Source organism: Hydra vulgaris, chromosome 12 (assembly GCF_038396675.1).
Source record: "Hydra vulgaris chromosome 12, alternate assembly HydraT2T_AEP".
NCBI lineage: Eukaryota > Metazoa > Cnidaria > Hydrozoa > Anthoathecata > Hydridae > Hydra > Hydra vulgaris.
This window is the reverse complement of record NC_088931.1, coordinates 9,275,812-9,291,883: the sequence shown is the minus strand read 5'-3', so window position 1 is coordinate 9,291,883 and position 16,072 is coordinate 9,275,812. Positions and strand designations below refer to the sequence as shown.

Here is a 16,072-nt window from a genome sequence, read left to right as displayed (position 1 = left end):
TGAACGTAAAAGTAGCTGTATTTTGGAATGAAAACAAAAAATTAATTTAGTTTTCATATTAAGTCAGAGTGTAATGAATAAAAAATGATCTTGCCAATTTACTGATGATACTTTGAAAACATGTTATTCTTTTACGACTAGCACGCAAATTATAATTTTGTAAAAATATATGTGTATGTGCATGCGTGCGTGTGTTTGTGTAAATATTGATATTATCCACGACACAAAACAGATTGTTCGCCTCTATCAAGACAGCATCTAATATCAGGAATATTTTCGCAAACTTCTAAGCACCAACCAGTAACGTCAACGCACACGCATTGGCTAATTCCTTTCTTTAATGTAAAAGTCAACACATGAGTCTCCTGTCTTCCAGGAACTGTTCGGTTACGAAAACATTTTTGAAATAACTTTGCATGACACGAATTATTTTTCATGATGGCTTCCCAGGCATTTCCGTACAAACGGTTGTCATCATAAAAACAACGCATTTTTATAGTCATATAAGGTTCTAAAATAGTTGTAAAATTACAATAATAGAAACAAATTAAATATTTATATCCGTAATAATAATTCTTTTATTTAAAAATAGTTCAATAATAAATGGTTTAAATGTCGTATAACAGAAACTAATTGCTTTGTAAAATCAAAAAAAATTGACCTTCGCCCCGAATATCTTTAACAATAGAAAAGCTTCCAATTTCTTCAATTGATTCCAGTTTATAAATCCACTCCCAAGAAACGTAACATAAAAGCCATCGTATTGTTACAAAAGAAATACCTACACACACGTATATAGAATTGTCCCTGTATATATATGTATATATATATATATATATATATATATATATATATATATATATATATATATATATATATATATAAACACATAATAAAATCTCTATTGCAGCACAATGTTGAAATTAATTAATTTAATTATTTAATAGAGATAGCAGTTAACAGAGATAACAGTTACAAAATTACAGCTGAAAGAATAGCAAATTCTAATTTTCTTATTTAGAATTTTTTTGTTAAAAAAAAGTCGTTTACCGTTTGCAAAGTCAAGGGTAAGAAGGATAAAGTATACATGTTAGTGGGACTGTAAACAAATGCGATTTCATTTATTAATTAGCCTATCTTACACAGCGTCCACACATACATGGGGCAAGCGTATAAGCGTTTTTTCTGATGCTAATCCAACAATGATTCAATATTTATCTTTAGCAATAATATCAATGAAAACAACAATACCAACGCATCTAAAAATAGTTTTATTGGTCCGATGTACAAACATCGCAAAAGTTAATAGTTTTAAACCCAACAATAATTCAATATATACGGATCAATGCTGATCCAATCACAACTTAAAAAGTGTTTGTATCGAAAAAAATGTTTTTTCAACAAAGATAATTATGGACAATTAAATGGATAAATATGGACGAAACAGGTTTGTTCCAAACAAAAAGTATAATGCTGTGAGTTTCAGTGGTAAAGATATAGTCATCAAGATTGGTAGTGCACAGGGGACAAATTGTTGTTGCAGGTTGTTGCTCAAGCACTACTGAGACTTTGTTCTCTCTGTAATAATTTTCCAAAGAAAAAGGTTGAATCAATTATTGCTTAAAGACCTTTACCTCGGTTATGCAAAACCGAGATAAAGCTATTGCACTTTAAATAGTCGGATGAATTTTCAAAGCTGTATATAATGCCCTTGCAAGAGTAATCTTGACGTCTTGAAAATAGAAAGAACTTTCAAAGTCACTACCATAGAACTGTATGCTCTTAATGTGATAAACAAAACAATGTCGGACCTTCACAATTCACTTTGAAAGAAGAAACTGTATTAGACCAAATTGAGTTGAATAAAAATGCAATAAATGAAATGTATGAGACAAAAATAACTCGCTAGTAGAACAATCGTCTCTTTCAATGGTTAAGTAACATAAAAGTTAAAAAATTGTTCCTCTTCCAAATAAAACTCAGGGAAAAACTTAAAAGAAGAAAACCATCAAATAGTCAACATTTCATCTCCAAAAAAAAAAAAAAAAGGAAAAGAAATAGAATATGAACCTAGAAACAATAAAAGTTGATCAGGTAAAAAAATTAATTTTAATAATATTATAAAAACTAATGAAGATACTAAAAGAGAAAAAAATGTTTTTATTTTGTTAGTATAAAAAAATGTAAAATTATTGAAAACAAAGAAATAATTTGCCCACCGTCGAAGTAAATGGTTGAAGAATGAGTTCATTGTCAACTTGGTAGCGTCAAGAATGCGCTAGTTATGAAGAAGTTATTTATTAGTTATTTAATTAAATTATTATTATTTTTCACACCCTGGCTCATTCACCACCTCTGTATATATATATATATATATATATATATATATATATATATATATATATATATATATATATATATATATATATATATATATATATATATATATATATATATATATATATATATATATATATATATATATATATATATATATATAAGGGAGAATGGGGTTGGTTGTCACACTTTTTACTTTTTAGACTGCTCAGCTTTTATTTTTCATCAAATCAATGCCAAACTTTGCACGAAAGTAATTTAACTATTTCCGGTATATATTACAATGTTTTTATGACATTGAGTGAAATATTTTTTGCTGTAAAATCATTTATTAAAGACCTCTTCCACGTGACAACCAACCCTACCCACGGGGTTGGTTGTCACATACTATGGGGCTGGCTGTCACATTTCTTGGTATATTTTGGTTATATTTAAAACTGGTACCAATAAAGTGAATATGCGATGACAAGTGAATATGCGATGTAACAATTAAAAAACACCCCTTCTTCATCTATTAGGCTGGCGCAGATGTATTTTTAATACATTGTTTCCAGCTTAGGATGTTGAATGCTGGATCTTCTTGACTCAATGCATGGGTTTTGCTTGTGTCTCTGTTTTTATGACTAGGCAACTCATTCTATTATCTCCTAATGAGAGTACAGCTCTAAAACTCTAGTTTTATAGTTCTGAGGCCGGCTGGAAGTCAGGTTTCCCGAACTCTGTGGTAGCACTCAAAGAGGCTGATTCCATCAACAGCTAAAAAATATCAAAGTATAAAAAGTGCCATTTTGCGCATGGATGGTGTCCCTGTTTGTACTTTTGGCGTGCTTTGCCGAGGCCACATTTGTAGCCCTTTGTAACGGCTTAGGGTTTATTAATAGTAATGTGGCAATTGCTTGGGCTATTAAACAGTGTTCTGACTACTATCTATGCTTTGAGTCAAGTTCTTCGATCTAAATTAAAAATGAATAAAGTACCAAAAACTATGAAACACAAAAAACCATCATCATCACCAAGTTCTCTGAACCTATCATTCACTAATATTCGCGGTCTTCGAAGTAACTTTTCTTTTGTTAAGTCTTATCTCTTGCAAAGTTCACCAGACCTACTTGCTCTTTGAGAGACTAATTTGAGTTTAGCTGTCTTATCTTGCGATCTTAGTGTTGATGATTATCTTCGGAGTCGTCCATAAATTACATCACGCTATAAGGGGGAGGGGGGATTGGCGGTTTTGTGACGACTCATACAAAACTTGCTACTTACGTGTTACAATTTTGTGCCAAGGGGGAGGGGGAGGTCAAAAACGGTAATATTTGCGTGACGTAATTTATGGACGACCCTTTCCTTTAATTCGTAAAGACTCTAATAGTCACATGCTTGGCCTGGGCATTTACATTTTGCCTTACTCAATCCCTAACTCAAGTAGTCAATTTTCTAACTCGCTTTCCAGACAACCCAAATCATTACTTTCTCTACTCGACTTATGTCTTGTTTCTGATCCAAGTCAGTGCTCAGTTTTTCCACATTTACCCTTAGGTGCTTCTGATCATAGTTTGATCTCTCTAAAAAATATTATGTCATTCTTCTTCATCATCTGAATCCCCATATCATCGTAACTCTTATAAATACTTTAAAGCTGACTGGGACTTTTTCCGTGATTTTCTTCGTGATGGCCCTTAGGTAGAAATTTTTTATCTTCCTGTCAACAAATGTGCTTCTTACATAACTTCGTGGATACAGGCTGGAAAGAATCTTTTGCTCCCTCTTGATGATTCAAGGTTGAGCCTCACTCTCCTCCATGGTTTTCCTCACATTGTGCATCTGCGATTGCTGATAGAAACCGTTACTTCAATATTTATCAGCAAAACAATTCTCCAGAAAACAGACGTCTGTTTATTACTGCTAGAAACCATTGTTAAAAGGTTTTGTCTAACGCCAAAGCCCTCTATTCTCAGGTCATAAAATTTCGTATCTCATCTCATAAATTAGGCTCTCGCGACTTCTGGAAAATCTTTAATAGTATTAATAATAAGGGCAAGCTTTTAGTTCCACCTCCCTTGTATGGTTCACACTTTGTCACCTCACCTAAAGACAAAGCTGAATTGTTTGTTAAAAACTTTTCATCAATATCATCTCTTGATTCCACTAGTTGCGTTCTACCTAATATTGCCAACAAACAGGTTGATCCATTGCTTGACATTCGTATCACTCCAGCTTCTGTATATAAAGTGATTTCCTGCTTAGACTCTTCTACAGCTTGGGACCCGGACAGCATACCTATTATAGTCTTGCAGAAGTGTTCTCTTGAGCTGTCGTCTATACTCTCAAAACTATTCAACAAGTGTTTATCAGAGTCTTGTTTTCCAGCCTGCTGGAAAGCGGCATCTGTTATCCCTATCTTCAAAAATTCTGGAGAGCGATCTGATTTGTCTAACTACCGTCCCATTAGTCTTCTTCCTATCATAAGCAAGGTTTTTGAACCTTTAATTAACAAACACTTAACTTCTCATCTTGAATCTAATAACTTACTTTCTGACCATCATATGGATTTCGATCTTCTCGCTCTACAGCTGGTTTGCTAATAATAATAACAGATAGGTTTTATCGTGCATTAGATAAAGGTGGAGATGTTAAGGCCATTGCTCTTGACATTTCAAAAGCTTTTGGTAAAGTTTGGCAAGCTGGTCTTCTCCATAAGCTTTCTTCTTATGGTGTATCTGGCAATATCTTTAAGATTATTGAATCCTTCTTTTCCAGTCGTAGTATAAAAGTTGTCCTCGATGGACAAAACTCTTATTCTGTAACTTCAGGAGCTCCTCAAGGTTTTATTTTTGGCCCTATACTCTTTTTAATTTACATTAACAATCTTCCAGATGTTCTCACATCTAAGGTGGCATTGTTTGCTGATAATACTACCATTAATTCTTGTCGTGATAAGAAGCCAACACTCTTGAAAAGGATCTTACTTCTGCTACAGCATGGGGCTCACAGTGGCTGGTGAACTTCAATACAAAACTCAATTTTTTTCTGCCAATCGTTATTGCAATAATTTAGATCTTCCTATATTTATGAACGGTAATGTACTCGATGAGTTATCCACCCTTCATCTTTTAGAGTTAACTCTTACTTCGGATCTTTCTTGGAAACCATATATCAAATCTGTTGCAAACTTAGCACCTGCTAAGGTTGCATCTCTTTATCGAGCTCGTCAATTTTTTACTTCGGATTCTATTCTCTATCTCTATAAATCTCAAATCCGGCCTTGTATGGAATACTGTTGCCATATCTGGGGCGGATCTTTTAATGATGCCCTTTCTCTTTAAGACAAGTTGCAAAAATGCATTGTAAACATAGTTGGACCTGCTCTTGCAACCATTATCACATTGTTGTAATGTTGCTTCTCTTTCTCTTTTCTACAAATACTATAATGGGCACTGCTTTAAAGAGATTGCATCTCTTGTGCTATCAACTAAAATTCATTCTCGTGTTACTCGTCATTCAATTAAGTCTCATCCTTTTACTGTTTCTGTTCCTAAGTGCTCCAAAAACTCTTATTCGTCAAGTTTTTTTCCTCGAACACCAGTTCTTTGGAATTCGTTTCCTTCATCTTGCTTTCCTGATTCATATAATTTGCAATTCTCTAAGTCGTCTGTCAATCGTTACCTTGCTCTACAATCTTAATCTTTTTTCTTCCAGTAACTTCCAACTTTAATTAGTGGTTGCTAGCAGCCTTGTTGGAAGCGAAGATGTTTAAAAAAAAAAAATTGTTTATATAATACAAAGAATAAATCTGAATAATCTGGAAAAAAAAAAAGGTTATATACTGAAAAAAAAGAAGATACTATACCGAAAAAACAAATTTAGTTTAGGACTATATATGTGTTTTTAAAAATGATGTTTTTATAAATTGTTGGATGAAAAAAATAAGTCACATATAAATTGGTGTAAGCCTGGTGTGGATTCTTCATGAGCCTATTTTTTTCAAATTGTGACAGCCATCCCCATATATTTTGTGACAAGCAACCCCTTCTATATAAGTTGCAAGACACCTGTAAATTTATCTAAAAGCGTGTGAATTTCATGAGAATTTTTTTGGATTAAGTTACTCAAATGAATAAAAAACTTTAAAAATGTACATTCAAAGCACGATAAAATAATTTTCGTTTGGTAAAAGAAAATTTATAAATGAGCGAAATTTAACTTTTTCATATTAAAAAGTTATAAAAACTTTTTTCATACACGCTGAAAAAAGCTGAAAATTACAGTGAAAATGTTATTTTTTTATATAACATTTCGATTGTATGATTTAAAGTTCTAAACCTTATCTACATTTCCTATAATAACCTTTGTGACAACCAACCCCGCGTGACAAATAACCCCGCTCTCCCCTGCACTCCTAGTCGGTGCTTACGGGGACATGTTTTTTTTTGTTCCCGTTCTATTTTTTTTTTTTTTCCTTTTTCTATACTAATTTGATCATAGATATAAATATTTTTTAATTTTTATCATATTTTTATTTGTACATATTTAAATTTATTTTTGTATTATAAAAATATGTTTTTTATATTTATTTTTGTTATTTTTATTTATTATATACTAAATTTCATTTTTATTTTCATCTATTTACAAAACGATTAATTGCAGTAATATAACCATATTTAAACCTTGCTGTAACCTTAACCCTAAGCCTGACCATGATGCTGACCCAGACCAAACCCAACCCTCAGTCAATGTAGCAGCACTCCGCTGCGAGTTAGGCCATTTAATAGTCAATGTATGTTCTTTTTGTTCTCTGTAAAGTTGTTTACGGGAACATTTTTTACAAAAAAACGATGCTTACGGGGACAAAAATTAACGGGTACACTAAAATGTCCCCGTTAATGCTTATGTCCCCGTAAGTGTTCGTTTTTTTGTAAAATCTGTCCCGTAAGTGATACTATTGGTGTATTTATATATATATTATATATATATATATATATATATATATATATATATATATATATATAAATATATATATATATATATATATATATATATATATATATATATATATATATATATATATATATATATATATATATATATATATATATATATATATATATATATATACGTATATATATATACATACATATAATATATATATATATATATATATATATATAATATATATATATATATATATATATATATATATATATATATATATATATATATATATATATATATATATATATACAGTGCTTCCAGAAAGTATTAGCGCACTCATATTTTTTTATACCTAAGGGAATTTCAAATGAGTGTAATTCGAAAACAATAAAAGGTTGATTGATAATTTTTTTTTAACTTATTCATAAAATAAAGCAGAAATACTAATTGTCAAATATATAAAGGATATTTCTTTATTATTATCTTGAACTTAATTAGAATACAACAAGAGTGATAAAAACAATATTAAGAAAGTGTGCAAAAGTATTAGCGCACTTACAGTTTTTCAAAGATGGTAAGAAAGTTTAATATTTTATGTGACCACCTTTGTTTTTAAGGCATGCTAAGGCTCTGCGCGGCATAGAATCTATAAGTTTTCTGATTAATTCTTGTGGCACGGTATTCCACAACTCTTGCATCTGCGTTTTGAACTGCACCAAGTTAGTGGACTTGCTTTTTTGTAATTTGCAGTCCATCCAACTCCAAAGATTCTCAATAGGATTTAAATCAGGTGAGCGAGCGGGCCAAAGCATTAGATTAAACCATTTTTTTTTCATGTATTGCTTTATTGAGCGTGCTGTGTGGCAAGGAGCGTTATCTTGTTGAAATGGCCAGGTGGAGTTTGCCTTGAAAACGTCCATTGATGGCTTTAAAAAACTTTCTAATATCTCTCTATATCGATGTTGATTAAGGCGATCAGTGTAAAGATGCGCCAGTCCATTGCTAGATCCAGCAATGCAGCCCCAAATGCTAATTGAACCTCCTCCTCTTTGAACTCTTGACATGATAAAACGAGGATTATATTTTTTCGTTTTTGTATCTCCTCACGACAACCCTTTTCTTGCGATTAATAAGTTCAAAATTTGACTTGTCCGAGAAAATTGCCTTTCTATATTGCTCTACAGTCAATGCAGCTCTCTCTTTGCACCATTTTCTTCGCTTGAGACGGTCTTTGATACTTAATAGTGGCTTCTTTGTTGCAAGGTATGAATTGAGATGTTTTTTCTTCATAAGCTTGCTAATCGTTGATCGGCTTACTTGATGTGCACCCAACGCTGTATTCAGGTTTGAGACAATTTCGGCTATGCTTATGTTTGGGTTGCGTCTAGCGAGCATAATTGCTTTATTTTCGTCCCTTTCTGACATTTTTTTGGGACGACCAGAGCGACTTTTGTCTTTGACTGTTCCAAACTCATTATAGTTTTTGAGCGTTGTTCTAACGCTGCATTCACTGATTTCAAGTTGACGTCCGATTTCTTGATTGCTGAGACCACTTTTGTTCAGGCCAACAACTTGCCACTTTGTTTCAATTGTTATGCTCATTAAACCCATATTTTTGTTGTTGCAATTTTAAAGTATTAACTAACTGTATTTCAAATGATATTTCTGCCACTTCAATTTATTCTTCTTACATTTTTTAGTGACTATTATTAATCAGCAGAGAGTTTTTAACAAAAATTAACCAAGAAAGTTTTTCTCAAAGGAATTAAACGAGTGTGCTAACACATTTTAAATGAGTGCGCTAATACTTTTGCACGCTTAATTTCAGACATTTTTCCGAGTAATCATTAAACTTCTAATTAACTCATAAAAAAAATAAGCAGGTTGGCAATATTTGACATTATAATTAAATTTAATTGGTTTTACCTTTTATTTAAAAAAAAACTAGTTCAAAATTAAAATTGCTTTGCAATTTATACTGATTTGAAGTTGTCTATAATAAAAAAATTATGAGTGCGCTAATACTTTCTGGAAGCACTGTATATACTTATATATATATATATATATATATATATATATATATATATATATATATATGAATATATATATATATATATATATATATATATATATATATATATATATATATATATATATATATATATATATATATATATATATATATACATATATATACATTAATATATATATATATATATATATATATATATATATATATATATATATATATGTGTGTGTGTGTATATATATATATATACATATATATATACATACATATAATATATATATATATATACTTATATATGTATATATATATATAAATATATACTTATATATGTATATATATATATATATATATGTATATATACTTATATATATATATATATATATATATATATCACATAAGTATATATATATATACTTATGTGAATATATATATATATGTATATATATATTTATATATGTGTGTATTTATATAATATACACACACACACACACACACACACACACACACACACATATATATATATATATATATACTTATATATGAATATATATATACATATATATGTGTGTGTATATAATATATACACACACATATATATATACATACATATAGATAATATATATATATATATATATATATATATATATATATATATATATATATGCAGAGGATTACTGTATATTTGTATATATATATATATAAAATGGATATTAAAACGAATTATTAACTCACTTGCGCCGAGTAAACCAAAAGCGATTTTGTCTCGCAAATTCATTTCACGGACAAAAGTATTAACAAAATCAATGATCGATATTTGATGTACGATTTTAAGATTGCGGTTAAGAACTTTTAAACATTTACAAAAACGCAGCTTGCGTACACTCGCTCACACCTTAAAATTTATAAAGTAAACTATTTAATAATATAGTTGGAAAAAGTATATCTCTTTTTACGGGTATAGAAAAATTATGCATAAAAATAAAGAAAAAAAAAAGTCAAAAAATTTTAACTGTTTCTTATTTAGATTTTGTTACTCTTGATGCTGAATACATAAATTCTAAAAAATTTTAATTAAAGTTGTTTTTTTTGTTCGTTTTGTTTTTTACATATATTATGAAAAATAAGCGTCCTAAGCAAGATCTTAACAACGTTCTTAACTTCCCACCAAAAAAAATCCTTTTTAAGATTTAAACCCTAACTTGTTGTTGCAGCTTTTCCATATAATACTGTATTTGCTTTTTCCATTATCTGTTAATTTCTCGGAATCTTAAAAGCATACTGGGAATATTTTTTTTTGTTGTACTTTTTTGTTAAATATGTGTTTTTCTGACTTTTAATCTAACTTCAAACAATATATTTCAAAAAATAATGATGCGATAGCTTTAAAATTTTCACTGCATGTTTAGTTAATATGTACCTATATCATTTACCAAAATCAAGGTTGAATTAATATTTTATGAGAAGTTATGATCCCAAAACTCAAAGATTTATTACTTCTACGAAATGGGCGTTACTAAATATAGTAAAAGATATTTTAATGGTTTAGTACATGTTTTTGACGTATTATTATTATTTATTTATTTATTTTTTGCCGTATAATACTATTTACAATAAGAAAAATTGTTTACATGTATAATAAATGGCCGGAGCAAGAAGAAGATATGTATTGTCTTATCGCCGAGTCCCGTTTACATTGAAGCCGTCAGTACAATTTAAAAAACTTAAAACATAAAAATAGGTAAAATAAAAAATAAAAATATTTTTACAAAGATATTACAAACTATAAAATAAGATAATAAAATAGCATAAATTTGCAATCATAGCATATTTTAATAAGAAATAAAAATCAGGAAATCAAAACAAAAATAGGTGATGACTTTTTCAAAACAAAAATAGGTGAAGACCTTTTAGTTTAAGTATTAACAAGGAATATTTGGGCCAAATTTGAAGGATTATCTTTTTGTTGTTTTTAAGTTAATAAGTTTAGAAAGTATACCAAAACTTCTTTAAGTTTTTTTTTTTTTTTAGGTGTAGTTATTTTAGGTGCTCCCAGAAGTACTTACGGTCTTATCACAGGGCACCGCGGGAGAGCATTTAACAAGAAGTTCGCGCCTCTTTCCGTACCAATGTCGCTTGTTGGGCTAGAGCTGGCATCGAACCTGGGACCTCTGGGTTCTGAGCCAGAACTCTAACCACTGCACCACGGCAGTTTAAGTATATATTGTTATAAAAAAGGACAAGAACCTCCTTATGGTGTTCTTTTGGAGCCACCAAATAGTGTTTCAATCTATAAAAATAATAATTACAAAATTATAGCTGAAGTATTAATTAAATTTAATTTTCTTATTCATAATTTATATCTACGTCAAAAAATGCAAAATTGCAATTTTTGAGTTTTTATCTACAAAAAAACTAAATTGATAAAAAAATTATTTTTTTTTAGTTATAATTTCTTCAAAAAATTAGTAATAGTTATTATTGTGTACCCATTGACATTACGTATTGCCTAATATTATTGCATTGTAATTTTTATATGACTCACCAGCAGCCTTCCGAACAAGTGTTTGACAAGGTATATAATATAATGGATAACACCCATTACAAAAATCATAAATTTGAGAAAAAATGGGCATTTCCAAATTACTTTCATTTGATTTTAATTTATATAAATTTTTGTAGAGGACACCGGGGCTAGTTGCCTTTTTTTTACAAATTGAGCTCTAGAGCTCAAAGATTTTTATATATAGTCAAAATAATTTGCCGTTAGGGCTACAGAGTCGTAGCCCTAACGGCAAAATAAAAATAAAAAGTTCGCCAACTTACCCACCCCGAATAAGTTGGCGCAAACAATAAAAATGAATATTAATGTACTATTAATTGCCAAATTTTTTAGAAATTTTTTTACTATTTGTTTTGACAACAGTTTTAAGCCAAAATTTAATATTACTTTTAGCTGGTACTAAATATTAGTTTATATAACAAGCCGAAACAGTTTTATATAGCAGTTTTATATAACAAGCCGAAACACTTTTTATCTGTTAAAAAATCATTTTCTAAAATTTTCTAAAATGTTTTTTGTAATTTTAACTTTTGTAAAAAATGAAAATAAAAATAAAAAATTAATTTTGTAACATTTTTTTTTCCGTCGAAAATGCTAACTTGCCAACTTGCCCCGTGAAAATTTTTCCAATTACTCCAAAAACCTTTTTTTCAATAAACTTTCAATAGATCCTGAAAAACTGCAGCTATTAAAAAAAAAAAAGATTGTTAATAGTAAACCAATTGTAACTGAAATTTTTTCAAAAAATTTTTTTTTTTTCTAACGATTAACTATTTTCTTTGTAAAGTAAAAAGAGTGGTATTCATTAGTAACGTTATCAAAGATTTTGTACGGAAACTTACAGCATTGGACATTTTGTTTGGAACAGTTAACAAACCTGTTTCGTCCATATTAAATTATCTTTGTCGAAGAAATTTTTTTTTCAATACAAACACTTTAAATTAAATTTGAAGCCAAATCACCATGGAGCAGAAAAACGCAAATTTTAGTTACTAAATATCTTTTACTAAATCTTTAATTCTTCGTTAAATATAAGTTTCAGCAGTATACTTTTTTTTTAAAATAATATTTTAAATATTAGTAAAGATTTCCAAAAAGTTATTTATCAAAAAGTCACCGCAATTGTTTAATTGCAGTTCGTGTATGGTCAGGCACAGAAGTCACGCACAGAAGTTGCAAATTTCGTTTTTGTGTTGTTATTTTTAAGAAAACAAAATACTTGTGAGTATCTCCTGTGAATATCTCTTCAAATGTCTCTTCAACTCGTATTTAATATAATCATATCATTTTATTATTTTTTAATTGTGTGTACACACAATTAAAAAAATAATAAAATGATAAAAATATTCAAGTCCTAGCTTTTAATTGTAAAAACAAATATAAATAAAAAATCACGCACAGAAATGGAATTACCTAGTAGTAAAAAGTTGTTTTAAAATATTATTGTTTCAGTACTAATTATGCTTGTAATAACGTTTGAGTGCTAATTATGATTATTAATAATGTTTTAAAATTAATTATGATTATTAATAACATTTCAGTACTGATTATGCTTACTAATAATGTTTTAATAATTATGATTGTTAAAAAGTTTTTTTTTTTAAACAATCTAACTTTATTTCTTTTTAATACAGTTATTAGTAGTTATTACTTCGACATAAAACTTATTCAGACATAAAATTTACTTATTCAAGATAAGATTTATTCCGATATCGATGTTTTTCATTTGGTTAAGATTTTTTTATTTATGAGATGAGATCTCATTTAAAAATTTTTACAATGAGGTTCATCGATGAGATCTTTAACAGTTAGATCTTTTTTATACATATTTATTCTTTCTTTTTATATTTGATCTATGATTATAAAATGTAAAATTTTTTTAAATCATAGACTTTTTTGTGATATGTATATGGAGCTCTTCTGATATGCAAAGCGCTATTCTGCCGTGCTAAGCGAAAATGCAGTATCTCCTCATCTAACCAAAATGTTAGGAAATCGTCTAAACAGGTTCAGACACATGAAGGCCACTACAGTCGAGGAGGCTGCTTTAGTTGTGGTTAGAACCCTTTCACAACTCTGTAACTCCGAAACACGAACATTAACGAACAAGGCAGCTGCGTGGAGAAAAAGCTGAGCGCGGTATTACCAGGGACGTGGTGGGAATCGAACTCAGAACTTCTCGTTTATGAAGCGAGAGCTCTACCACTTCACCGCTACCGCATTATCTGTGCATGCGTGTTTGTGTGTGTATTTTGGTACAACATAAAAAGTCTTTGTAATTTTAAGAAGATACGTCATTTTTTTGAGAGATTGTCTATTAATTACGTCAACAAAATAAGGGCGATGAAAGGTCTGGAAATTTTTATCATTTGTTGATAAGAAGGAGAGGAGAGACCAAGAAAAGTTGATGTCAATAATGTTATTTTTTTAAATAAATTTTATTACTTAGAAATATGAAAAAAAGATTTTTTTTTTCCATTTAAATTTTGTTTGGGGTGGGGAGTTAATCAAATAATGACGTAATTTTATAGGGGCCTTAGGAAGTTTGACAAGTTATTGATAAGGGGAATGGAGGAGGTAAAAGTTGACAAAAAATTCATGACATAATCAATGGACAGTCCCTTATTTATTTTTTATTAAATCAATTTTTAAAGCAGCTTGAGATTAACACGTTTGGTGCTAACTACGAGTACACTCGTAGTAAGTTGGCGTCATTTATTTGCCAACTACGAGTATACTCGTATTTAGCGGGACTTTGGTATTTGCCAACTACGAGAATACTCGTATAAACCGGCGTCGTGAGTTTGCCAACTTCGAGTAAACTTGTAGTTATACTAACTTATTTCAAATAATATTTGTGCATGACTGGCTTTGTCAATTCACTTTTTTTTTTTTTTCTTAGCTTCACATTTGATTTCAGAAAATATTACAGTCAAGTTATTATTTTAAAAATCCAAGGAACGTAGTTTAAATGCGGATGAAGACAGATATAGCTAAAAACAGATAAAAGTAAAATATTGATAATGCTTTAATTTTATTTCATGAAAATTAAAGTGTAAACCTATTCTTTTGAATGATACATTCTGAAACATTCGCCAATACATAACGGAGGTCTATTTTCACAAACAGCACATTCATATTGTGTTTCTTTACGTTTTATTTTAGACCAGACTCAACATGGTTTTGTTGGGAGTTTTTCCTTTTCATTTGGTGGTATTGAAGACAAGTAGTGGAAACTATTATTGGTGATTCGAGGCACAATTTCATTCAAACGTTCACCCAATAAATCCGTAACAATTAATTCTCTAAACTTAAGCAAGGAAATTGTTTTATCTAGTCCATATTTGCTGTTTAGACAGGAAGCATTAAACAAAAAAGTATTAAAGAGATGAAGTGCTACTTTTTTATACCATATAATTGTCTTTCTTAGGGAATCATAATATGATACCATTTGTTCCGCCCTATCTACTGACATACATTGATTGTAATCTTTAATAATATTGGGTTTCATTTTCTTCTCTCCTCTCCTGTTTGTCACTTCAATCATTTGCAACGAAAGCAAGTTGCTAATCATTAGCACGTCTCTTTTGTCTTTTCATTTAACAACCACTACACCCTCTCTGCTTCTGCTTATAATGTCTCCCTGTTTTAGTTTTGCTTTAGTGCATTCTTTTGGATTTGACTTTCGGTCAGTTCTTAAATTACCACAAATGTAAATGTATTTTTTGATTTATCAACTGCTTTGTTAATTCAAACAAATTGTAAAAGTTATCGTAAATTATAATTGTAAAAAATCTTCTGCAGTGGCTGCTAGATGAACGTCTGACTTAACTGATCGTCATCACTTTCTTCAGTGTTATTATCTTCAGAACCTGATTCTGATGCAGTCAAGCTCGAAGACGTAGCAGTATAAGCAAAAAATGAATCCGAATCTTCAATATCATCATCATCACTATCCTCACAATCTTCCATAATCATATGTGCTGATTCAATTGTGGAACATCTGTGTTGAGCTAATATGAGATAGATAAATTTATAAATTATCTATTTATGAAAAAGAAATTACTTTTTTATAAAACATATTAATTAGCATACTGTGTAAAAAATTCGAAGTGCACAATAAAATGTTTTTTAATATATTAAAAACATTTTATTGTGTACTTCAAATTTTTTTTACATTTCTATAACATGCAGTATAATGTAGTTATCAAATATAT

The 16,072-nt window shown here is 29.4% G+C and overlaps 1 protein-coding gene across 2 annotated transcripts; it reads right to left on the bottom strand.

Annotated features, from left to right (window-relative positions):
- LOC124808011 (uncharacterized) lies at window positions 1–10,170 on the bottom strand. Of its 2 annotated transcripts, XM_065811468.1 has the most exons (3): window positions 10,028–10,170; window positions 662–781; window positions 1–511 (listed from the first exon to the last, which is right to left on the bottom strand). In XM_065811468.1, exons 1-3 carry the CDS (start codon window positions 10,068–10,070, stop codon window positions 213–215), a joined length of 462 nt encoding a protein of 153 aa, XP_065667540.1. In that variant the 5' UTR covers window positions 10,071–10,170; the 3' UTR covers window positions 1–212. The 2 variants fall into 2 exon arrangements, with proteins under 2 accessions (XP_065667540.1, XP_065667541.1); XM_065811469.1 differs by lacking the exon at window positions 662–781 and having other exon boundaries at window positions 10,028–10,130.
- Between the last annotated feature and the right edge of the window lie 5,902 nt (window positions 10,171–16,072).

Excerpts from the sequence above, each read along its gene's own strand:
- LOC124808011 (XM_065811468.1), bottom strand. The coding sequence starts at position 10,070 with ATGAATTTGCGAGACAAAATCGCTTTTGGTTTACTCGGCGCAA. Across the intron at positions 782-10,027 it reads TTTTGGTTTACTCGGCGCAA|GTATTTCTTTTGTAACAATA; the intron begins GTGAGTTAATAA and ends ACGTGTGTGTAG. Across the intron at positions 512-661 it reads TAAAGATATTCGGGGCGAAG|AACCTTATATGACTATAAAA; the intron begins GTCAATTTTTTT and ends CAACTATTTTAG.